The 24,592-nt window shown below is 39.7% G+C and overlaps 1 protein-coding gene across 2 annotated transcripts in view; it reads right to left on the reverse strand.

The window, feature by feature from the left end:
* LOC109567898 (ankyrin repeat domain-containing protein 26-like) overlaps nucleotides 1-24,592 on the reverse strand; it is an 86,271-nt gene that overhangs the window by 10,784 nt on the left and 50,895 nt on the right. For both annotated transcript variants that reach the window (XM_070801944.1, XM_070801945.1), the window contains 9 exons: nucleotides 15,013-15,095; nucleotides 11,867-12,018; nucleotides 11,529-11,588; nucleotides 10,236-10,406; nucleotides 8,179-8,212; nucleotides 7,768-7,903; nucleotides 5,846-6,068; nucleotides 4,985-5,168; nucleotides 590-1,546 (listed from right to left, as the gene is read on the reverse strand). In XM_070801944.1, the coding sequence (XP_070658045.1) occupies nucleotides 590-1,546; nucleotides 4,985-5,168; nucleotides 5,846-6,068; nucleotides 7,768-7,903; nucleotides 8,179-8,212; nucleotides 10,236-10,406; nucleotides 11,529-11,588; nucleotides 11,867-12,018; nucleotides 15,013-15,095 (2,000 nt within the window). The remainder of the gene's footprint in view (nucleotides 1-589; nucleotides 1,547-4,984; nucleotides 5,169-5,845; nucleotides 6,069-7,767; nucleotides 7,904-8,178; nucleotides 8,213-10,235; nucleotides 10,407-11,528; nucleotides 11,589-11,866; nucleotides 12,019-15,012; nucleotides 15,096-24,592) is intronic.

The following is a 24,592-nucleotide window of genomic DNA, read 5'->3' on the forward strand; positions in this document are numbered from 1 at the left end:
AATGATAAGTAGATGCATTTGAAGAGTTGAGAGGCTTTAAGAACAAATGATTCAAGGCTAAAATGTTTCCCATATTAACTCAAATTGACATGAATAAAAATAAAATTGTACCAACAAATAAAACAAAAAGCTATGACAAGCTACTGAAGCCAAAGTACGGTATACAAAATATAGCCTCTGGGAAACCTGGAATTGACTATCAAGATAATCCAGGTAACTGAAGCTTCATTTCAAAATATTCATTTCAGGTTTGAGCATTTCATTTATCTGCTTCATCATGATACTGAAATGTGGTAACATAAAGATTAAAATTATTATCTTAACGAAGAGTAGATTACTAGTACCTGTCTACGTTAACAATTTAGAACTAAATCTCTTAGCATTTCATAAACGACACAATGTCCCTATTCAAAGTAAAGGATTTCTTTGGTCTAATTTTTATTTGCTGGATTTAGGCTGGTTTAGAGACCATAGATTCACAGCCTGTGTATTTTTTATATTCAACTAGATTCAACATTTACCCAGAATCAAGAATCACTTTGAACTTTCTTTCAGGAAGTCTGAGATACTTCTCCTTCTGGATACTCACTTCTCCTTCTGCTTTCTCATTTTCGTACTGACACATTCTCTCTTTTAAATGATTACATTCCTTGACTAACTCCTTGTTTCGTTCCTCCAGCATCAGACCTTGTTTCTCATGTTCGGCCTGAAGTTCTCTCACGATCTGCTGAAACTGGTCTTGGATGCTAATGACCGTCTTCTCTCTACTGTCGGCTCTGTTTCGCGCATTGTCCAGTTGCTGTCGGAGCAACATGTTTTCACTCTGGAGTTGAAATAATCTCTCCTCTAAGGATTCCTGCTTTCCAAGGTATGTATTCACTTTGCCTTGTTGGTTCCGATACACGTGTTCAATTTCCTGCTTTTGACCCTCTGCTTGGTGTAGGTCTCTCTGGACATGTTTTAACATCAAAGTCTTTTCTCTAAGATCATCTGTTGTGTGATGCAGCTTGATTTTCAGCTTATTGAATTTACTTTCCACTGTAGATAGTTGCTGGGAAAGCATCTCATTGTTATCTTTTAGATTAGCCACATCAGACTTCATTTTGTCCTGCAAGCATAACCACTCGTCTCTTGCTCTCCGAAAGGCAAGTTCCAGGTCTCTTTTTGATGTCTGACCTTGATCACGATTGTGTAAGGCAGCAGCCAGTCTGGAACAGTAGGATTCCACTTCCGTTTCCAGTCTTTGTTTGCTTTCTTTTTCGTTCTCCAGCTTAGAGTTTAGCATTGCATTCTCAGCTGTCAGAGCATTAAGCTGGCCTGTATAGTGGGATATAGTCTTTGTTAACATTTCCTCATCCAGTTTTATTGTCTTTTGAAGGTCATCATTCTTTACTTTGAGAATTTCAATGTCCTCAAAATAGTTCTCTTCCTTTTCCCGGTGCTGATTTTTCAGCGCGTCTCTCTCCAGTCTTAGCATGGCAATTTCCTCCTGCAGCATGTGGTTTTTGCTCAACAGGTCTTTTGCTTTTTCACAACTATCAGAAACCTAAGTGAAACAAAGGAGATGTTTAGCTAGTACTCAGTAAAGTGACATTCCATGATTTCCTCTGAAATGAAAGACTAACTTGTATGTTTACACAATGAAAAGACTGCACCAAGTGTGTCTCCAACAGGAACAAATAAGGTTCAATACAATCCTCAGACTTTACACCAGCATAAATTCCCAAAGGTTCAAAAATTTAATGGAAGACAACGAATCCACGAAAGTCAAAAAGAAATCCCAAGAGACTTTTCAAGAAGCTCAGAACTGGAAAGGCTTCTCTCTGAACTATAACAAACCCAGAAGGCTTCAAATAAAAGATTCATAGATCTGATTGCACTTAAAAATTGCATCTGACGTGGAATATTTATATAATGGAAAACTAGTAAGCCATAAAAAAGAATGGAATAATGCTATTTGCAGCAACAGGCATGGACCTAGACTTTATCACCCTAAGTGATGTAAGTCAGACAAAGCCAAGTATTATATCATACTGCTTATATGTAGACTCTAAAATGAACTTATTCACACAACAGAAAGAGACTCATAGACACAGAAACCAAACGTATGGTGACCACAGGGGAAAGCGGGGTAGGAGAGGGATATATTAGGATGTTGGGATTAGCATATACACACTAGTAGATATAAAATAACCAACAGAGATCTGCTGTACAACATAAGGAACTACACCTATATGCTGCAAGAAGAATCTGAAACGGAATATGTGTGTACATGTGAGCGTGTGTGTGAGTGAGTGTGTATGTGTATTAGTCACTGAGTCATGTCCGAGTCTTTGCGACCTTGTAGACTATATAGCCTGCCAGGCTCCTCTGTCCATGGAATTTCCCAGGCAAGAATACTGGAGTGGGTAGCCATTTCCTTCTCCAGGCTGCCGCTGCCGCTGCTAAGTCACTTCAGTCGTGTCTGACTCTGTGACCCCATAGATGGCAGCCCACCAGACTCCGTCGTCCCTGGGATTCTCCAGGCAAGAGCACTGGAGTGGGTTGCCATTTCCTTCTCCAATGCATGAAAGTGAAAAGTGAAAGTGAAGTCACTCAGTTGTGTCTGACTCTTAGCGACCCCATGGACTGCAGCCTACCAGGCTCTTCTGCCCTTGGGATTTTCCAGGCAAGAGTACTGGAGTGGGGTGCCATTGCCTTCTCCATCTTCTCCAGGGGATCTTCCCAACCCAAGGATTGAACCCAGGTCTCCTGCATTGCAGGCAGATTCTTTACAGTCTGAACCAGCAGGGAAGCCCCATTTATATAATATACACGCACACATGTACATATATATCTGAATCACTGTGCTGTATACCTGAAATTAACAGAATATTGTTAATCAACTATAATTCAATAAACACCACCACTTGCTAGGTTTATAAACACTGCATCTGATACCTCCTACACATCTACTTCACAGTAAGAGCCTTAACTCTGTATAAATAGACTACATTTTGTACAGAAAGTTTTTCCTTGAGAATATGCTACCTTCTAACATTTTAATAGGCAATTACAAGAATTACACCTATTGACAACTGTATTAAGCACTTCTACAAACATTAATTAACTCATTAGCTATAATGATTCTGGGAAGGAAAAAGTTAAAAATATGAGTAAGCTGCAGCCTTTTCGCCAGGTCTTTGGACTCTACTAGTCTTCTTACATCAAACCACATGTCTCTAGTACAAACATATCAATACAAAATAAGCTTCCTATTTCATTCATGGTACATACACTAATGGTAAATAAGGTAAAATTTAGAAACCTCTTAGAAAACTATGAGATTATTTGTTGCAGCAATAACTTTCATTATCTCTCCATAATGTCTAAAATAGTAAGACGGGGAAAATACAATGAAAAACACTTAATAACTATCACTAAATATATGTTATGCCATATCTATCACTGTTTTCAAAAGTTTCCTGTACTGAAACAGGACACTCACAGAGCAGAGTGCTCATGTTCTCACAAGCAGAAGAATGACACACAAAATGTGGTCTCTGAACTGCCTATAGTTTCCTCCTTACCATCAGGGAAGTGAGAAACTAACCTAATGATCAATCGAGGAAGTGAAATCATTACCAAAACCCAGAATATCTATTATTAGTAGCAAGAGTTTCCCCCCCGCCCCCGCCTTGGTGTGTGTGGGGGGTTAGGGGGGCACTTTTATAAGTTGTTCTAAAGAAACAACTTTTTAAAGTGTTCAAAAGTGTTTTTACAACTGATGTCGCAGTTTTTACAAAATGAAAACCAGTAAATGATGTGAAAAGGTCGTTGACAGGATATTAAAGAAATGACAGTGGAGCCAAGAACGGACTCTGATTCAGACACTGAAGGTGACGACGTGCATTGAGGGATAGATACGTTCACTCCAGAGCAGAGGGACTTGGTCGGGTAGCGCAGTCGACGGGAGACCACACATGGTCTTCCTTGCCTAAACCACAATCAGGGTCCTGGCTCCTCTGAGATAGTCACAAAAGATTTGAGATCAATTCCTATAGAAAATATTAAAGGCCTCTCCTTGGATGAGGCCATCCTATGTCACTACCTGACTGCTCTAGACAAATGGATCTGAATTACAAATACTACTTTCCCGAGCTCTTCCCGAGAGCTTTTCGTTGTGGGAGATCTACTGCTAGGACCTCGGGGATGGGACCCAGTCCATGTTTGAGAGGGATTTCGGTGTGGGAGCAAATTCCTCTGCTCTGAGATGCCACTTGAGAACTCTGCAAAATGAAGGACAACCAACTTCAAGAGTGTCTGGTGTCTACCAACTGCTGGAAAAAAATTCCTGCACCTCTTGAGGATGTCAGTTAACGCCTGTCCTTGAGGACTCTGCTGTGAGGGAGAACGCAGCTGGGAAAGCTGGAGCCAGCTCTGAGCTGTTCATGGGACATGTGGCCTGGAGGGCTGACGGGCACAGAGGGAGGGGGGTCCAGAGGGAGGGGGGTCCACGACCCTCAGCCACCTGCCAGACCGAAGGCCAGAGGCAACTTGATGTAAAATTAGGCACGATGGTCCCTTCCAGTGCCCCTTCTCCTCTAGACCTATTCACTCACCAACAGTCCCTCAAGGCAGAAGGATCTGTTGCCTGAGGTGGGCTGAGAGCTTAACCTCCAGTTTCTACACCATTCTCAACCCTGTGGTTTCTCAGGATCTATTGTGTGAGCTACTGACGTGACCTCTTCCTCCCTCTGCTCGAAAAAGTGCACCCAGCATGTCAGGATCATACAATTCTTATTTCTAGCCTTGTTACTTTGGGAATTTTGAATTTCTTTTCTTTTGTTTTTAACAATTAACCTAAAATTTCCTGTAACACTAAACAAAATGACACAAAATAAATGGTACAACACTAAATAAAATGGTATTTTTTAAAAAGGGGGTATTATAAATAATATTGATGAAATAGTGTTAGAAATTTGAAATTTTCACCAAAGATTACCTGATTCAGATTATTTCTCTCAGTCTTCAGTTTTACTTCTACTGCTTGGAAAGTGAGTTCTAGTTGCTGTTTCACTTCAACTTCTTTACTATATTCGTCTTCTTTTCTTCTTAAATGCTCCATCATTTTTTCACATAACATATCGGCATTTCTTCTATTCTCTTCTTCTTGCTTTAAGGTGACTCTGCAAAATTTAAAGCTCTTCTTAGAAAATCATGAGATTATTCACTGCTGCAATAACTTTTGTTCCATCTTTACAATGTTTAAAATAGTAAACGTGGGGGAATACAATGAAAAGCACTTAATAATGGTCACTGTTTGCAGACAGAGGGTTAGGAATAAAACAATTGTTTTCATTTTCTCTTGAGAAAAATGGCTACTTTATACATCTGCAGGTGGGAATGTAAAATAATATAAACTTTCCTAAGAATAGTTTAGAAATATAGATCACAGACCTTTTTTAAGTTCTCATACTTTAACCAAATAATACGATATTATTAAATAATTAGAAAGGTAGACATGAATTTATAGAAAAGGTGTTCCCTGCAGTATTAAATAGAATACAGAAAAGTGAAAAACAACCGAAAGTCAATTTGCTAAATAATTAATAAGGTTTCCATTATGGTGGACTTCTTTATGGTCATGAAAATGATGATTTGGAAAAACATACATTATTAGAAGCATTCACTGTTAAGAACCTGCCATATTATTTCCAAGAATTTCACACTCCACAATACTAGTGACACTTTCTCCCCTGTAAAATCCTAGAGGATAAGTTAGTCCTTATAACACGTCTACGTCTCTGCAGTATTAAAGGAAACAACAGTTCACATATTTCTTTAAAAGCAAGATGTACAGTACCTCAAGCTGCCGAGCTCTCTTTCCCACTCCACTTTCTGATGCTCTAACTGTGACTTTACTTCTTTGGTTTCTGACAGCTCTTTCTGTAGCCCACGAACCTTACTTTTCATTCTGTAAAATTCTCCTCTAAGTAGTTCACAATGGCTTCTTTGGCTTCTTTGAGAACCTACTAATCTTTCATGCGAAAGAACTGTATCTTGAATTTTCAACAAGCCAACAGAATCTGCATGATGAAGAAAACAAAGACAGAAACCAAAAAAAAATTATGTGAGTAATTTTTGAGTATAAAGGACTGTGCCTTTCACGTTCACTCATCCACGCACTGAACAAGTATTAAGTGTCTATAATTGGAAGACATTATTCTAAGCTCTGCAGATAAAATAGATGCCCCTGGCTCTTGTTTAGCTTGAAGTCTAGTAGAAGAGAAAGACAAATAAAATAATTATGAACTCAGATAGATACTCTAAGAAAAGAGAGTTCTATGATCACATAACAGAACTTGACACAGACTGGGTCCAGGAAAGATTTCCCTGGGGAAGAGCTGTCACACTGAGAAATGAAGGATGAGCAGGAAGTAGTAAGTGGAGTAGGAAGAACAACCCTGTGGACAGTCTCCAGCTGCCATATGTTTTTAACCAAGACAGAGTGAACAGCTACTGATTTACCTTCCTGAGTGGAGCGAGCAAAAACAACGCTGACAAAATACATTAAACAATGATTTCATGACAAAGGACTTCAGGGAGTGAAGGACAATGATCCCGGAAACACACCAGGTTAGCCTAAGGAACGCCCCAGCTCACCGCCTGGAGAGAATTTCTAGGCCCCAACACGGGGAGAAGGAACAGAAGCTGAGTCAGCCAGACTCCCTGACAGGAGGTGATGAAGCTGACAGTCTGGTGAAACCAAAGTGGGCAGAGATCACAAATCAGAACCGGGAGAGGAGAGAGTGGGACAGAGAGAAAAAGGACCCTGGAGATCTGAGGAGGAGTCCCTCGGGTATTCAGCAGAGGAATGAACAGTGCCCATCTGGGAGAAACCACTTGAGACCAGGGAGAAACCATCTGAAAAGACTACAGGAACCTGTGACTGGTGCTCACTCAGTCCCAGGAGTTCTATCTATTCTCATGAGCCAGGCTGGAAAAACTCCTAGGTACCAGCAGAATGAACAGGGTAGTCAGCAAGGTCTGGCCTCCAAGGCAGGAAATAATCAGCCCTAGCCCCAGGGCCCCTCTGGATGCACCTAACACATCATGAGAAGCAAGAGCACAGAAGGATCTCTGGAAAACTCTCAATATTTGGAAACTAAGTCACACGGATCTAAATAACCCTTGGATCAAAGAGGTAATGAAAAGAGAAAATAACAAAGTATTTTGAACTGAAAGAAAATGAAAATGTTAAGACCAGCAGACATTTTAGGGAACTGACAAGCTGATTCTAGAATTCATGTAGAAAGAAGGGTGAAAACTCAAACCAGATGGAACCACACAATTGTGACCTTTAACCACGCAGCAAAGAGAGGCAACAGTAGGGCTTGAAGCAAGGGGGTAGCATGATGAGACCTGAATGTTTACAAATAGGCAATAATTACAGTTGCTATGCAGACCGAGGTTCTGCCAGGTGGAGTGGCAGGGAAAGAAGTCCTGAGAGTATTTCAGAGACTCTAGGAGGAAAATGATGCTGACCTGACCGTGGGTGGGGGCACAGGAAAGAAGAGTCAACAGAAGGTACAGTGAGTGAGAAGGATCATAGGCCTGTGGCTCAGAGTATACACTCACGTTCATGCCCTTTTAACGCAAAACAAACTTCTGGGATGCACAGCACTGTAGCATATCCCTGGCTCTAGAGCAGACTGACAAGGTGTGCATATATCACTCCTCGACACACAGACAGGCTTTCCGTTAACATTTACACTGCAGTCCTACCTTTAAGCCCCACGTCGAGAGGTTCTACTTCCAACGGGGAATTCGTAGAGTAAAGCCCATCGCCATCCTCAGAAACAGTCTCAGACGACTGAGTTAAGTCATCCAGGTCATTCACGTAATTAATTTGTTCTTTGACCTACACGTAAACAATACTGTTTCATAATGTCCTTAAAATATGCATAAATATACCAAGTGTACAGAGGTGATAAAACTCTGTACAAAACAAAAACAGACATTTCTTAAAAGAAGAGATTTTTATCAAAAGCATAACTTTATCAACAGTGTTTCTGAATGATGTGTTCAAAGTAAACTTCTCTACAACAAAGGAAGATTTTCTATTTTACCACTATTCCTTTGACAAAGTATTTTTGACAAGGATAATATTTTTGAAAGTTCATTTTTTTACTATACCTTCTTCTTTTCATACGGTGTTTTCCTTGCAGGCCTAAAAGAACAAATGATTCTTTTCAGGCTAATATTAAATATTCAAAAATATAAACAATACCTAAACTTTTTCATATAAACTCTTTGCATTGGCAAGTAATTGTCTATAAAGGATGCAGAAATAAATAAGAGCAGCATTAAAGGACACAGAAAATATATCAGTAATATTAATAAAGCATTAGTTAGATCCAAGGAAAAGGAAAAACATAAAGTTACTTGCGTTGTATGATAGGAAAATTTACCAGTGTTTTTGCACCTGTCCTTTTCCAGAAGAGCTAACTTTTATGGCAATACAACCTATCTGGGAGGTATTCCTTCAGTCTTCTAAGAAAGAAACCCATTTGAATAACCAAGATATTAGCTCTGGAGGACGTCTTATGCATCAGCCATGCATTATTAGAAGCACTTGCCATGTCCTAAAGGCATTTTCATCCCCACAGTCATTCTGGGAGATGGGTACAGGAAGAAATGGAGCACACAAAGGCTGAGGAACGTGCCCAGGCCCACTCAGCATGTCACCAACAGACCCAGAATTCAAACCCAGGAAGTCTGGCTTCAACACGGCTCTTCCCAAATATGCTGAGAAAGTAATATCAAAAAGCCTTTTTAAGTAATATGATAGCAAATGAATCTATAGGATTATTTCAGATCTAGCTATAGCTATAAATAATGATTTCTGAATCTTAAAACATATTTCTCAAAAATTAAAGACTTCAGAGGTAGGCAAGTCTGCAAATCTACTGTCAATACAGTTTTGTTTTCTGTAAAGAAATTCATCAATAGGCCTTCATTCACCCATTCTGCTGTTTCTTCATGCATCTGACATAGATGTATTGAGCACACAATATGTGTTAATGACATGCTTAGTAAAGGAAGCACGGGTTCTGTCATTTAGATCTTTATCACACAAAAGGAATAATGTGAAAGACTGCTAATAATGTTTTTCTGTTGAATATAAACAAAATCTTCCCCTTTTCCCTGGAATCTATAAACAACTATGAAGTTAATATGATGTGATATTTCAGAGCACCTTACAAAATCATAGCTACTCACCATGTTACTATCAACTAGAATCATCAAGGAATGACCATATCCTATTCAGTATAGCCTAAGTGTGTGTAAATTCACAATTATGTAATTTTTGAAAATCTATATATGATAGAATTAACTTAAGCAATCATCTGCATATTCCATTACATAGGAATATTACACTTCAGAACCAATGAACAAGCCCTTACCATAAAACTATACAGGAACAGAAGTATTATGTACAATTAGTTTAATGTAATAGTTTAAAGATAATGTCATACAATCAATAAGCTTTCTAGTATTGGAAATGCAAACAAGACTAAACTAAACAAACACGCCCTCTGCTGGCTCATTTCCAATAGCATGCTGCTGCTACTGCTAAGTCACTTCAGTCGTGTCCGACTCTGTGTGCGACCCTATAGACGGCAGCCCACCAGGCTCCCCAGTCCCTGGGATTCTCCAGGCAAGAACACTGGAGTGGGTTGCCATTTCCTTCTCCCATGCATGAAAGTGAAAAGTGAAAGTGAAGTCATTCAGTCGTGTCTGACTCCTAGCAACACCATGGACTGCAGCCCAGGGGCTCCTCCATCCATGGGATTTTCCAGGCAAGAGTACTGGAGTGGGGTGCCATTGCCTTCTCCCTCCAACAGCATACATACTCTAGAAGCTCCCTTCTTAACATAAAACAAGAAACACCTGTGAACTCCACATTCCTCTTCAGTTACCATCCAGTTCTTCATTGCTTGTCCCAATAACATTCCCTACTGAATGTTTTTGTGTATTCGTTACAGTCCAGCTTCCAAGGGGACTATTTACTGAAATGACTTCCGGCCAAAGGCACTGGTCCTCACCTCAACCTTTCAGCAGGGTTCGTCCACTAGAGTTGAGCAATCTCTTGTCTTGGCCTGAGCACTGTATAATGCTGCTGTATTTCCAGAAGAAGTATTCAGTGCTAACATTTCTTCCCCTACAAACAAGGAATCTGGAGAATGTACCTGTCATCACCCTGATCCACTTCCCTTAAAATGCCGTCATCATTCACGTGCAGCAGACCACCAGTCAGTGAATCGGTCTTTTCAAATATTGGTGCAATCACATGTTCTTCCGGTGTCCATTTGTCATCGTTCTTTTTCTTTACTTCCTTCCTATGTAGACCAGGATCGCTACTTTAAAAAGTCCACAAAAAAGCCAATGTTTTCTGATAATTCAACTGATAAAGAATAAAAAAAAAAAACCCAATTCTTATAAAATTCCAACTCTTACCCATCTTAAGTCATTGATTAATTCACAAAATAGTTATAGAGTACCAACCATATGCAAGAAAACAAATTCTTCCTTCAAACACAGATGCGATTATGATACAATATGATATATAAAACAACATATGAAAGTGGTAAGTGAAATAAAGAAGGATTTGCAGAAGAAGTGAAGAGAGGAGATCATGAGAAACAGAAAAGGGAGAAAATCATTCTACTTGGAGATTTGAGTGTGAGCACAAACATCAGGCACAGGGCATCTGGGTTGTTTCCGAGGAACCTGGAAGGAAGAGCACAAAATACATGGAAGAAAGGAGAGAGATGCATCTGGAAAGACACTGAGAAGAACCTCAAGGGCTACACTGCAAACCTGGAGTCCCCTGGCTAAGCGCCTTGACTCTTAGACGTGGGAGTCATAAGTAGATTTACACTATATTTTTTTATTTTGCTACTAAATATGATAATGGTGAATTTAGGGATTTCCCTGGTGGTCCAGTGCTTAGGAGTCCACCTGCCAATAAGGGGGCAGGCGTTCCAGTCCTGGTCAGGGGAGATCCCACGTGCCATGGGGCAACTAAACCATGCTCCACGGCTACTGAGGCCAGCACCCGAGAGCCCTCGCTCAGCATCAAGAGAAACCACCACACTGAGAAGCCCAAGCACTGTGGCGGCAAAGACCCAGGCCAGCCAAAAATAAATGAAAAAGAGAATTCACAGAAAAAAGCCACACTTAATTTAGGTGGTATTTTAAGTGACACGAGGCACACATACCATGAAAGAAGAAACCAAGGAAATATTTGGCCAGGGGAGGAGAGCTCACTTTTAAACCACCCGCATGATGCGGCGACAGCAGCCTCACGGCTGAAAAACTGACGCCTCATGGCCTCTCCCGCCACCATCAGCAATCTGGCCTCCTCCATGGACACACTCAAAGTGCTAGGAGAGAAAAGCCTGCCAGCCAAGGGACTCTTTTCAGAAAAGCTGTCTTTCAGAAATGAAAGAGAAATAAAAACCATCCCAGACAAAGCAAACCTGAGGGAGCTCATCACCACTAGTCCCGCCTCATGAGAAACGCTGGGAGAAGTCCTCAGACTGAAATGAAAGGATGCTCATTAGTGACAAAACACATTTAAATATACAACACACTGAGTAAGGCAAATATGCAGTCAAATCCAGAATACTCTAATATGTACCATGGTGTCATGTTAACAAAGGAACTCTAGTAATAAGGCTAAAGGACAAGAGTATTAAAAATAACCATATCTCTAGTAAAATATAAAATCTGTACATCACAAACATTAGCTCAAGTTAGAAATTATTTTATAGGAACATAAGAAGGGACGTGCTGCTAAATATTGATACAGGATTACCTATCAGAACCCTCATTCTGCATAGCAGGAAACTCCTGGTTGCTGTTTCCTCCACGCTTTCTCTGCTGAAACGATCCACTCTCATCAGCAGCATCGCATACGTTCTCTGATACTTCCACTTCACTGCTTTTGTGCTTCTTTTCTTCTTCAACCTTTAATGGAAGTTTGACACTAAGAATAATTGCTGTGTATTGATTATAAAGATCTTTGTTTTCAATTTTATTATTTGACTCAGTGCTCACCCTGAATTTAAGTGATAAAAATATTTTTGTGTTTATTTTAATTTTATCACTTACAAGTCACTGAAATCTTTGTAAAATCTGCTCCTTTCTGTTTGAGGAAAAGAAACAAAATTCCCAGAATTTCAAAAATGGCGTTCTTAATAAGATGCAATTATTCATATTGTCTTCCCCATCTGACTGGCAGAGACAGAGAAATAAAAAGACAAAGACACAAAATCTGTCCTCTTTGGTCTTTACTACCTGGATTTTCCATTAAACAGCCGGATGGAGAGGATGTGACACCTTTGCACCTCAGAAAGGAAACATTCTTCTCTGCACTAAAGCTATTCTTTCCCCTCTGCCTTTTACAGTTCTTTTTTCACTTGGATCTGGGAAATAGCAAAAAAGTGACGGTGTTCATGAAATTAAATGAACCAGAGTTTACCAAAACACAAGGAGCAGAATGAAACTGAGGAGTTGTTAGTTAGTGTGGAATTCTGGAATATAAGTAATGCTTCCCAATTCCACATTCAATAACCATCAAACCTTACAGGTAGAGGATATAGAAATAATTACCTAGCATTGCCCCTCTAGGCAATTCCTCAAACAGAAAGGAGCAATTTTATTGCTATTTACCAAAAACAGCAATAAAATCAAAGAATGTTCAAGGTTTTGTTTAAGGCCCCTAAACTGGCACTCCCTAGCATTTTATGGCACCAAAAGAGATGATACAATTCTGGAACGTTGAATGTTATATATTACCAACTGAATTCATCAGATTAATCAGATAAGTTAAAAGCGTGACTTTGGCACAGTTTCAATGCTTTAGTTGGGGGTAGGGCTCATCTCCTTTTTTTTTTTTTTTTTTTTAAACAGGAGAACACATAGAGGTTTTTTGTTTCTTTTTTGTGTCTTTTTGTTTGTTGTTCAAACTCAGTCAAAGCACCTCTTACACAAAAGAGCAAACAAACAATTTAAAAAAACCTATTACTGAAGAAGAAAAATCTCACAGCATCTCAGAACTCAGTCTTCTCCTTTGTAGGTAAACACTTAATTTTTTTTTTCCTTTTTTGCTCAGGATTTATTCTACCTGTGGGCTTCCCTGGTGGCTCAAACATTAAAGAATCCACCTTCAATGCGGGAGACCTGGGTTCGATCCCTGGTTTAGGAAGATCCCCTGGAGAAGGGAACAGCTAGCCACTCTGATATTCTTTCTGGCCTGGGGAATTCCATGGACAGAGGAGCCTGGCAGGCTACAGTCCAAGGGTTCGCAAAGAGTTGGACCTGACTGAGCAACTTTCACACACACACACACACACACACACAACCTATGTAACAAAATCACACATGTCAAAACTTCTACATTTTAGTAAACAACATAATGGAAAGGTCTGTCTCAAAAGAAACATCTGAGTGCTGATTAAAGCATATGTGGGAGCACATGTATTTGTTATTAAAAAGATCCTGAAGCGGCCATGCTGGAAATCTAAGTGCCTAGCGATTGCGGAAAGCAGAGAAGATCACATATTCAACCACAATGAAGAGATTAGAGGGAACACATGCTCATGTCCCATCTCTCAGTCAGTGCTTTCTTCCCATTCTATGGAAATATAACTTATATTTAACCCAACAGAGTTAAAGGAAAAAAAAAGATGCAAAACCCTAGCTGATTATTCTTCTTAAGCAATTTCCTTGGTGCTTATTCTGGCTCAGAAGACCACATGGTACATAGCTAAATGAATTTCCCAGTCCATACAAAGACTGACGGAGAAGAATTAGATATTAGAACTGATTGAAGGACAAAAGCCATGAAAATAGTTTCCTGAATTCCTGTTATTGAGATAATAATCAATTTCGATTTCTACACAATTACCTCTTTGGATGACCCTGCTTTATTCATAAGTGGAAAATCAAAAGGGACCACATCATCAAGAAAGAGAAAAACCAAAGCAAGAGAAAATGAGAAACTCTTTTGGAAGTTAAATTTTCTCTTTTTCCAGAGCCAGCAACTCTACTTGTAACATGTCTATTTCCTTCTTAAACCTCTGCATATCCTTCTCTAATCCTTCATTTACATACACTGCAGATGCGCCATGACTATTAGGTGGAGAAGAATTCCCATTTTCTAATTTGGGTTCCATGCTTTTATTGTCACTAGCACTGCAATTATCTGCATGCAGTGGCTTCTGGAACCAGTCCTGTATTGCTTTATTCTTCAGATCAGCATTCTAACAACAGCAAGGGGAATGTGAATTTTTATTTGAATTATATGTTTCATCTTACCAGGGTAGACAAGCCACAGACTAGAATGACATGCCTGTCCTGTGTCTCATTTCCGATTAGTGGGATCTTGCCTCATATTTTGTGACATCTGCATATCAATCTCTTGGTCTTTCACTTCGAATATAACTACCGGCTCCTCTACTTTTTTATTTTCTGTATCATTATAAAAACTCTCCTCAATTTTCCTAAACACATGTTCAACGTCTAGTTGATAATTTTCAACGTCTACTTTATTTTCAGGGAAACAAAGCTTTGAAGATGACCGACAAGTCTATCCAAGGGACCCAGAGTTTACAGACCACAGAAAAACATTTTTGAGACTGGGTTCTTTTTGTTCAGGAAATGCTTGGAATACTAGAGAGACAGATACTCCAAATGCATCTTTTTCCTCACAATCAGGTATATTATTTGTGAGATTAGGAGATATTTCCTTTTGGTTTGCTCCTTCTTTAGGGTTATCACGTAGTGGATCTTCCTCAGGAGAAACGGTAATTTGGTATTCCTCACAAAATTTCACTGAACTTCAGCTTTAACTCATTTGTGATGGGTTTTAACTTATCTTTCCATTCTAACTTGCCTTGTTTGATACACATTTTCTCATACAGTACTACACCAGAAATTGAAATTTACAGTTTTACATACCTGTGCACGGTTATTCTCATCTTCATCAAGTTTTTCTTGTTCTTCCTCTGTTATCATTTCCCAGTCTCCTTCTCTTGACAGATCTGCATGTTTAGTTAAAATTACTTAGAATGTTTAGATAAAAGACATAATCCTCATTTAAAACATAGATCTAAAACATTGTATGAAATGACAGATTAAATCAATCTTAATCTTCAGCTGAATATTTACTTCTTTAAGAACTACTTCCAATGACCTAAAAACTTCAACAAACCATTTGGGAAATACCAGATGTCACCAGGTTACAGGCACACAAACAGCTCAAAGATTCAGTCACAGATTGATCCAAACATCAGTGAACAAGACAATCAGAAACCAAACAAAATACAGGACAGACATATAAAGTCACCATACAGTCTCTTCTCTACTTCATAACAGGACCTTTTTAACAACACGCCAAGCATCAACTGCAACATTATTCATGGTTTATAAAATTCCTCTTACTTTTTAGCTTTTATCAGTTCCTTCATCTGAAATGCTTCCCTCTACTCTTCTGACAAATTACTTTTCATCTTTTAAGGCTCAACCTGCTTTGTGAAGTTGTCTTTAATTACTGCCATCTTTCCCCTGATAAAGAGGTATGCCTTTCCTTGTAGCTACCTTAGTACTTTAAAGATTTTTCTAGTGTATCTTTCTAGATTTTCCTAGTGATAGATATAGATCTGGACTGTAAATTATTTCTTTACATGTCTATCCTCTTGGCTCCTAGGCTGCAGAGGACAAACTCTTAAAAGTCACCTCGGTATATATCGTGTTTTTTTTTTTTTAATTTATTTTTTTATTGAAGGATGACTGCTTTACAGAATTTTGTTGTTTTCTGTAAAAGCTCAAAATGAATCAGCCATAGGTACACATATATCGCCCCTTTTGAACCTCTTTCTCATCTCCCTCCCCATCCCACCCCTCTAGGTTGATACAGAGCCCCAGTGTCTCTTATTCAATAATTATTTCTTGGGTTTACGCTCAGTACTAGACACCGGAGTTTAACGAAAAATGTAGAAAAATGTGTCAGGGATGGCTTTTCTAGAGATAATGCCTGAGTGCAGACTTACACAGTTCAAGGGAACAGAAGGCACGAGAGGGAGAGCATTTCAGGCTGTAGCAAGATGGGGAGAGAAGCACACACACCACAGGGTAGATATCTGTCCAAAGTGAAGGGATGGGACTGACGAAGGTCATGGCATCCGGTCCCATCACTTTGTGGCAAAGAGATAGGAAACAATGAGAACAGAAACAGACTTTATTCTCTTGGGCTCCAAAAGAAATGCAGATGGTGACTGCAGTCGTGAAATTAAAGGACACCTGCTCCTTGGAAGAAAAGATATAGGTATGACAAACTTCACATATTAAAAAGCAAAGACGTTACTTTGCTGACAAAGGTCCGTCTAGTCAAAGCAAAAGCTTTTCCAGTAGTCATGTATGGATATGAGAGTTGGACCAAAAAGAAGACTGAGCACCGAAGAACTGATGCTTTTCAACTGTGGTGTTCGAAAAGACTCATGACAGTCCCTTGGACTGCAGGGAGATCCAACCAGTCAATCCTAAACAAAATCAGTTCTGAACATTCATTGGAAAGACTGACGCTGGCACTGAAGCTCCATTACTTTGGCCACTGGATTCGAAGAGCTGACTCATTAGAAAAGACCCTGATGCTGGGAAAGGTTGAAGTCGGGAGGAGAAGGGAATGACAGAGGATGAGATGTTTGGATGGCATCACCGACTCCATGAACGTGAGTTGAGCAAGCGCTGGGAGATGGTGAAGGACAGGGAAGCCTGGTGTGCTGCGGTCCATGGGGCTGCATAGAATCAGACAGGACTGAGCGACTGAACAACAACAGGGACAAGTGACGAGGGCACCAGCAGCAGTTCAGAATTCTAGAGCAAAGGACTGAAAGGGCTAGAGACAGAGGGTCAGGCAGAAGTCAGACTGTGAGAGCATCAGTGGTGCCTTAAGAGGTCTAGACATTAACGTGACTCAGAGTGCCTCATGGTCACTTGTGCTTTTGAGATTGGTGACTCTAAACACCATGGGAGGGAGGAATCTGAAAGGCACACGAATAACTGGAGGAAGACGAATCTGAAGGAATTAATACTGGGAATAACAAGGTGATGCAGGCCTGAACTCAGGGAATGTTTACAGAAAAATTTAGGATATAAAATTTTCAGGGTACAGTATAGAATAAATCTTTAAGAAACCAATAAATGTACAAATCCAGGGACCCTGAAGGAGTAGGTACTGCTCGTTGTTTTATAAAATGTATTGACTGAAAAAAAATGATCAACATGAACTGATTGAAGTGGCTTCTATCTATTTTGTAGTTTTCCTACCTCACATCGTCCAGTGTTGAAGGGACTCATGTAGGCATTTTATTTGAATTTGTTTTTCCTGGACCTACCAAGCTCACAGAGAAACAAGAGCAAATGACTCAGTTGTATAGATTAAAAGAAAAAAAGACAAAACATGTTGAGTTTAGAGCCTGTAGTCACTATTCTAGGAGATAACTGAGAATATTCTGTAAATGCAAGGTGAGGATAGAAAAGAAAAAAGTACAGGAGTGGAAAAAGAAACAGTGGATGACTTCTTACCATAGTCCTGACCGTATGACTGATTAAGGGCATTAACTAGTATTTATGGACAACACATTATTAGACGTGGTTACTCAATAGACTGGGCATCCGAGTAGAATCAGAATTGACTTTCTGTATACTGCTTTTAAGTGATACAGCACTCCTTTATACCAACCTCCCTTGTGAACTCTTCAGTTCAGTTCAGCTCAGTCGCTCAGTCGTGTCCGACTCTTTGTGACCCCATGAATTGCAGCACGCCAGGCCTCCCTGTCCATCACCAACTCCCAGAGTTCACTCAGACTCATGTCCATCAAGTCAGTGATGCCATCCAGCCATCTCATCCTCTGTCGTCCCCTTCTCCTCCTGCCCCGACTCCCTCCCAGCATCAGGGTCTTTTCCACTGACTCAACTCTTTGCATGAGGTGGCCAAAGTACTGGAGTTTCAGCTTTAGCATCATTCCTTCCAAAGAACACCCAGGGCTGATCTCCTTTAGAATGGATGGGTTGGATCTCCTTGCAGTCCAAGGGACTCTCAAGAGTCTTCTCCAGCGGGGAGGAGCCAAGATGGCGGAGGAGTAGGACGGGGAGAACACTTTCTCCCCCACAAATTCATCAAAAGAGCATTTAAACGTCGAGTAAATTCCACAAAACAACTTCTGAATGCCGGCAGAGGACATCAGGCACCCAGAAAAGCAACCCAACTCTTCAAAAGGAGGTAGGAAAAAATATTAAAAACAAAAAAAAAGAGACAAAAGAGGGAGGGACGGAGTTCCGTCCCGGGAAGGGAATCTTAAAAAGAGAGAAGTTTCCAAACACCAGGAAACCTTCTCACTGCCAAATCTGTGCCGAGCTTTGGAAGCACAGAGGGCAACATAACAGGGAGAAAAAATAAATAAACAATTAAAACTCGCAGATTGCGAGCCCTACGGTAACTCCCCCAGCGGAGAAGCAGCGCAGACGCCTGCATCCGCCATTAGCAAGCCGGGGCTGGGCAGGGAGGCGCGGCGTGGGCTGCATCACTGAGAGTAAGAATCTGGCCTGAATACCCTGAGCGCTATCTGAGCGAAATAATTTGGGCTAGCAAACCAGACTGTGGGATATCTACCACGCGAAAAGCCAACCCTAACCTAAGACCGCCAGGCCCGCGCACGGAACAAAGGACTGAACAGAGATAGCCGGCTGCAGATCTTCCCCCTCCGGTGACAGGCAGCCAGAGCCGGAAGGGGGCAATCACAGCCCCAGAGAGACATTATCTATAAAACTGTAAGCAGGCTTCTTTGCTAACTAAAACTTCTTGGGGGTCTGGACGGTCAACATCTGCCTGAGAAGGTGCGCCGGTTTTAACACCCAGATAACCGAGTGGCGGGGAGGCGATAAGTCGCAGCATTGGCGCTCGCCAAACACCTCATCACCTGAGCTGCTCGGACCTGGGAAGAGCACAAAACGCAGGCCCAACTGAGTCTGCGCCTCTGAGGACTACCCGAGTGCCTGAACCTGAGCGGCTTGGACCTGGGAGGTGCATGCAGCCCAGGGCCAGCCTCGGATTGTTCCCGGCGGAACAACCTAGAGTCCGAGCAGTGTGGACAGGGAGGCTACATGCGCCGTGAGCAGGGGCAGACCCAGGGTGGCTGAGGCACTGCGAGCCCACGCCAGTGTTATTTGTTTGCAGCATCCCTCCCTCCCTCCCTCCCCACAGCGCGACTGAACAAGTAAGCCTAAAAAAAAAAAAAAAAGAAAAAAAAGTGTCCTCCACCGTGCCCTTTGTGTCAGGGCGGAAACCAGATACTGAAGAGACTAGCAAACAGAAGAAGATATAACAGAGGGAAACGCCTTGGAAGCTACAGGCAATAGATCAAAACCCTGTGGTTACTACGGACTACATAGGAAGGGGCCTATAGATCTTGAGAAATATAAATCTGACCAAGGAACTAGCCAAAAATGAACTGAACCCACAACACCCACAAAAAAAAAAAAAACAAAAAAGTCCTAGATATATTTTTATTATTTTTACGATCATTCTTTCCTTTTTTTTTTTTTAATTAAAAAAAAATTTTTTTAAGTCCTCTATTGTTCCTTTAAATTTCACTTTTATAACCTATTACTTTGCAAAAAAAAAAAAAAGACCCTATTTTTTTCTTCTTCAGCAAACTTCATATATATATATTTTATAATTTTTTGACCTTGTTTTTTGTTTGTTTTTGTTTTTTTCTTCTTTTCTTTAACATTGTATTTTTGAAATTCCAAACTCTACTCTAGATTTTTAATTTTCACTTTTTGGTATATTTTATCAATTTTGTACCTATAGTTTTTTTTTTTAATATAATTTCTGACTTTTTTTTTTTTTCCTTCTCTGTTTCTTTCTCTTCTTCTTTTATATAACATTGTATATCTGAAATTCCAAACTTTACTCTAGATTTTTAATTTATGCTTTTTGGTATTTGATATCAATTTTGTACCTGTATTTTCTTTATAATTTTTGTGACATTGTTCGTATTTGTTTGTTTGTTTTCTCTCTTTATTTTTCTTCTTCTTCTTCTTCTTTTTTTTTTTTTAACATTGTATTTTTGAAATTCCAAACTCTACTCTAGATTTTTAATTTTTGCTTTCTGGTATTAGTTATCAATTTTGTACCTGTACTTTCTTTATAATTTTCGCGACCTTGTTTGTTTTTGTTTGTTCGTTTTTTCTCTCTTTCTTTTCCTTCTTCTTTTCTTTAACATTGTATTTTTGAAATTCCAAACTCTACTCTAGATTTTTAATTTTTGCTTTCTGGTATTAGTTATCAATTTTGTACCTGTACTTTCTTTATAATTTTCGTGACCTTGTTTGTTTTTGTTTGTTCGTTTTTTCTCTCTTTCTTTTCCTTCTTCTTTTCTTTAACATCATATTTTTGAAATTCCAAACTCTACTCTAGATTTTTAATTTTTGCTTTTATGCATTTGTTACCAATTTTGTACCTTTAAGGACCCAATCTTCAGGACCCATTTTTCACTAGGGAGTGAGATTACTGGCTTAATTGCTCTCTCTCCCTTTGGACTCTCCTTTTTCTCCACCAGGTCGCCTGTGTCTCCTCCCTAACCCCTCTCTACTCTACCCAACTCTGTGAAATTCTGTGTGTTCCAGACGGTGGAGAACACTTAGGGAACTGATTACTGGCTGGATCTGTCTCCCTCCTTTTCATTCCCCCCTTTTATCCTTCTGGCCACCTCTGTTACCTTCCTCCTTCTTCTCTTCTCTGTATAACCCCGTGAACATCTCTGAGTGGTCCAGTTGTGGAGTGCACATAAGGAAGTGACTACTGGCTAGCCCACTCTCTCCACTATTGATTCACCTCATCTCATTTGGGTCACCTCTAACTCCCTCCTCCCTCTTCTCTTCTCCATGTAACCCTGTGAACCTCTCTGAGTGACCCTCACTGTAGAGAAACTTTTCATCTTTAATGTAGATGTTTTATCAATGGTGCTGTATTGAAGGAGAAGTTTTGAAACTACTGTAAAAATAAGACCGATAACCGGAAGCAGGAGACTTAAGTCCAAACCCTGACTCCAGGGAACTCCTGACTCCAAGGAACATTAATTGACGGGAGCTCATCAAATGCATCCATACCGACACTGAAACCAAGCACCACACAAGGGCCAATAAATTCCAGGGCAAGACATACCAAACAAATTCTCTAGCAACAAAGGAACACAGCCCTGAGCTTCAAGATACAGGCTGCCCAAAGTCACCCCAAAACTATAGACATCTCATAAATCATTACTGGACATTTCATTGCACTCCAGAGAGAAGAAATACAGCTCCACCCACCAGAACACCGACACAAGCTTCCCTAACCAGGAAACCTTGACAAGCCACCTGTACAAACCCACACACAGTGAGGAAACGCCACAATAAAGAGAACTCCACAAACTGCCAGAATACAGAAAGGACACCCCAAACTCAGCAATTTAAACAAGATGAAGAGACAGAGGAATACTCAGCAGATAAAGGAACAGGATAAATGCCCACCAAACCAAACAAAAGAGGAAGAGATAGGGAATCTACCTGATAAAGAATTCCAAATAATGATAGTGAAATTGATCCAAAATCTTGAAACTAAAATGGAATCACAGATAAATAGCCTGGATACAAGGATTGAGAAGATGCAAGAAAGGTTTAACAAGGACCTAGAAGAAATAAAAAAGAGTCAATATATAATGAATAATGCAATAAGTGAAATTAAAAACACTCTGGAGGCAACAAATAGTAGAATAACAGAGGCAGAAGACAGGATTAGTGAATTAGAAGATAGAATGGTAGAAATAAATGAATCAGAGAGGATAAAAGAAAAACGAATCAAAAGAAATGAGGACAATCTCAGAGACCTCCAGGACAATATTAAACGCTACAACATTCGAATCATAGGGGTTCCAGAAGAAGAAGACAAAAAGAAAGACCATGAGAAAATACTTGAGGAGATAATAGTGGAAAACTTCCCTAAAATGGGGAAGGAAATAATCACCCAAGTCCAAGAAACCCAGAGAGTCCCAAACAGGATAAACCCAAAGAGAAACACCCCAAGACACATATTAATCAAATTAACAAAGATCAAACACAAAGAACAAATATTAAAAGCAGCAAGGGAAAAACAACAAATAACACACAAGGGAATTCCCATACGGATAACAGCTGATCTTTCAATAGAAACTCTTCAAGCCAGGAGGGAATGGCAAGACATACTTAAAATGATGAAAGAAAATAACCTACAGCCCAGATTATTGTACCCAGCAAGGATCTCATTCAAGTATGAAGGAGAAATCAAAAGCTTTTCAGACAAGTGAGAGGATAACAGGCAGGAAGGCCAGGGGTCTCCAAATAGAGGAAATAGCCTGCAAGTGTCAGACATTTTTATCTCTCTTAAGCGGCAGGAGGAAACAAACTAGCAATATTTTTTCCTTCTCTATACAAATTTAAAGGGAGGTTTCTCTTAAAATATTGTGTTGCCATAATGACACCCGGCTTCGCCTGAAGTTAGCTATTCTCGAGTCTAGAGATAACCAATGCCTTTTTCTTATGAAAATGTTTGTCTTAAGCTATGCTAATGTACCATGCCTTTACCCCAAACTCTGTCTCCAAGTCGGTTCCGCCTCTTGGCCCAGAACCTACTTGACAAACCAGTATGGATATTGTTCCCCTAATCTATGTAAATGAAACTATTTGTATGGTGGTCTGCCCTTCTTCAAGATTCAAGTTAATCATTTTATGGCCCATCTGAATTTTAAGACATTCCTTTCTTTCATTAACAGACTGCTAGTGACTATATAACATCCAGCTAAAGACTAGCAGGGGGGTACTCTTTCTGCCCCCTTCTGATGCCTATGTCAGAAGCTTTCTCTATCTCCTTTAAACTTCAATAAAACTTTACTACACAAAAGCTCTGAGCAATCAAGCCTCGTCTCTGGCCCCGGATTGAATTCTTCTCCTCCGGGGGCCAAGAATCCTGGTGTATTCACGTGATTCAACAACAACCTTTCACAAGCAAAAGCTGAGAGAATTCTGCACCACCAAACCAGCTCTCCAACAAATACTAAAGGATATTCTCTAGACAGGAAACACAAAAACGGTGTATAAACTCGAACCCAAAACAATAAAGTAAATGGCAACGGGATCATACTTATCAGTAATTACCTTAAACGTAAATGGGTTGAATGCCCCAACCAAAAGACAAAGACTGGCTGAATGGATACAAAAACAAGACCCCTACATATGTTGTCTACAAGAGACCCACCTCAAAACAGGGGACACATACAGACTGAAAGTGAAGGGCTGGAAAAAGATTTTCCATGCAAATAGGGACCAAAAGAAAGCAGGAGTAGCAATACTTATATCAGATAAAATAGACTTTAAAACAAATGCTGTGAAAAGAGACAAAGAAGGTCACTACATAATGATCAAAGGATCAATCCAAGAAGAAGATATAGCAATTATAAATATATATGCACCCAACACAGGAGCACCACAGTACGTAAGACAAATGCTAACAAGTATGAAAGGAGAAATTAATAATAACACAATAATAGTGGGAGACTTTAATACCCCACTTACACCTATGGATAGATCAACTAAACAGAAAATTAACAAGGAAACACAAACTTTAAACGATACAATAGACCAGTTAGACCTAATTGATATCTATAGGACATTTCATCCCAAAACAATGAATTTCACCTTTTTCTCAAGCGCACATGGAACCTTCTCCAGGATAGATCACATCCTGGGCCATAAAGCTAGCCTTGGTAAATTCAAAAAAATAGAAATCATTCCAAGCATTTTTTCTGACCACAATGCAGTAAGATTAGATCTCAATTACAGGAGAAAAACTATTAAAAATTCCAACATATGGAGGCTGAACAACACACTGCTGAATAACCAATAAATCACAGAAGAAATCAAAAAAGAAATCAAAATTTGCATAGAAACAAATGAAAATGAAAACACAACAACCCAAAACCTGTGGGACACGGTAAAAGCAGTCCTAAGGGGAAAGTTCATAGCAATACAGGCACACCTCAAGAAACAAGAAAAAAGTCAAATAAATAACCTAACTCTACACCTAAAGCAACTAGAAAAGGAAGAAATGAAGAACCCCAGGGTTAGTAGAAGGAAAGAAATCTTAAAAATTAGAGCAGAAATAAATGCAAAAGAAACAAAAGAGACCATAGCAAAAATAAACAAAACCAAAAGCTGGTTCTTTGAAAGGATAAATAAAATTGACAAACCATTAGCCAGACTCATCAAGAAACAAAGGGAGAAAAATCAAATCAACAAAATTAGAAACGAAAATGGAGAGATCACAACAGACAACACAGAAATACAAAGGATCATAAGAGACTACTATCAACAATTATATGCCAATAAAATGGACAACGTGGAAGAAATGGACAAATTCTTAGAAAAGTACAACTTTCCAAAATTGGACCAGGAAGAAATAGAA

This window comes from Bos indicus, chromosome 13, assembly GCF_029378745.1.
Source record: "Bos indicus isolate NIAB-ARS_2022 breed Sahiwal x Tharparkar chromosome 13, NIAB-ARS_B.indTharparkar_mat_pri_1.0, whole genome shotgun sequence".
Taxonomy (NCBI): domain Eukaryota; kingdom Metazoa; phylum Chordata; class Mammalia; order Artiodactyla; family Bovidae; genus Bos; species Bos indicus.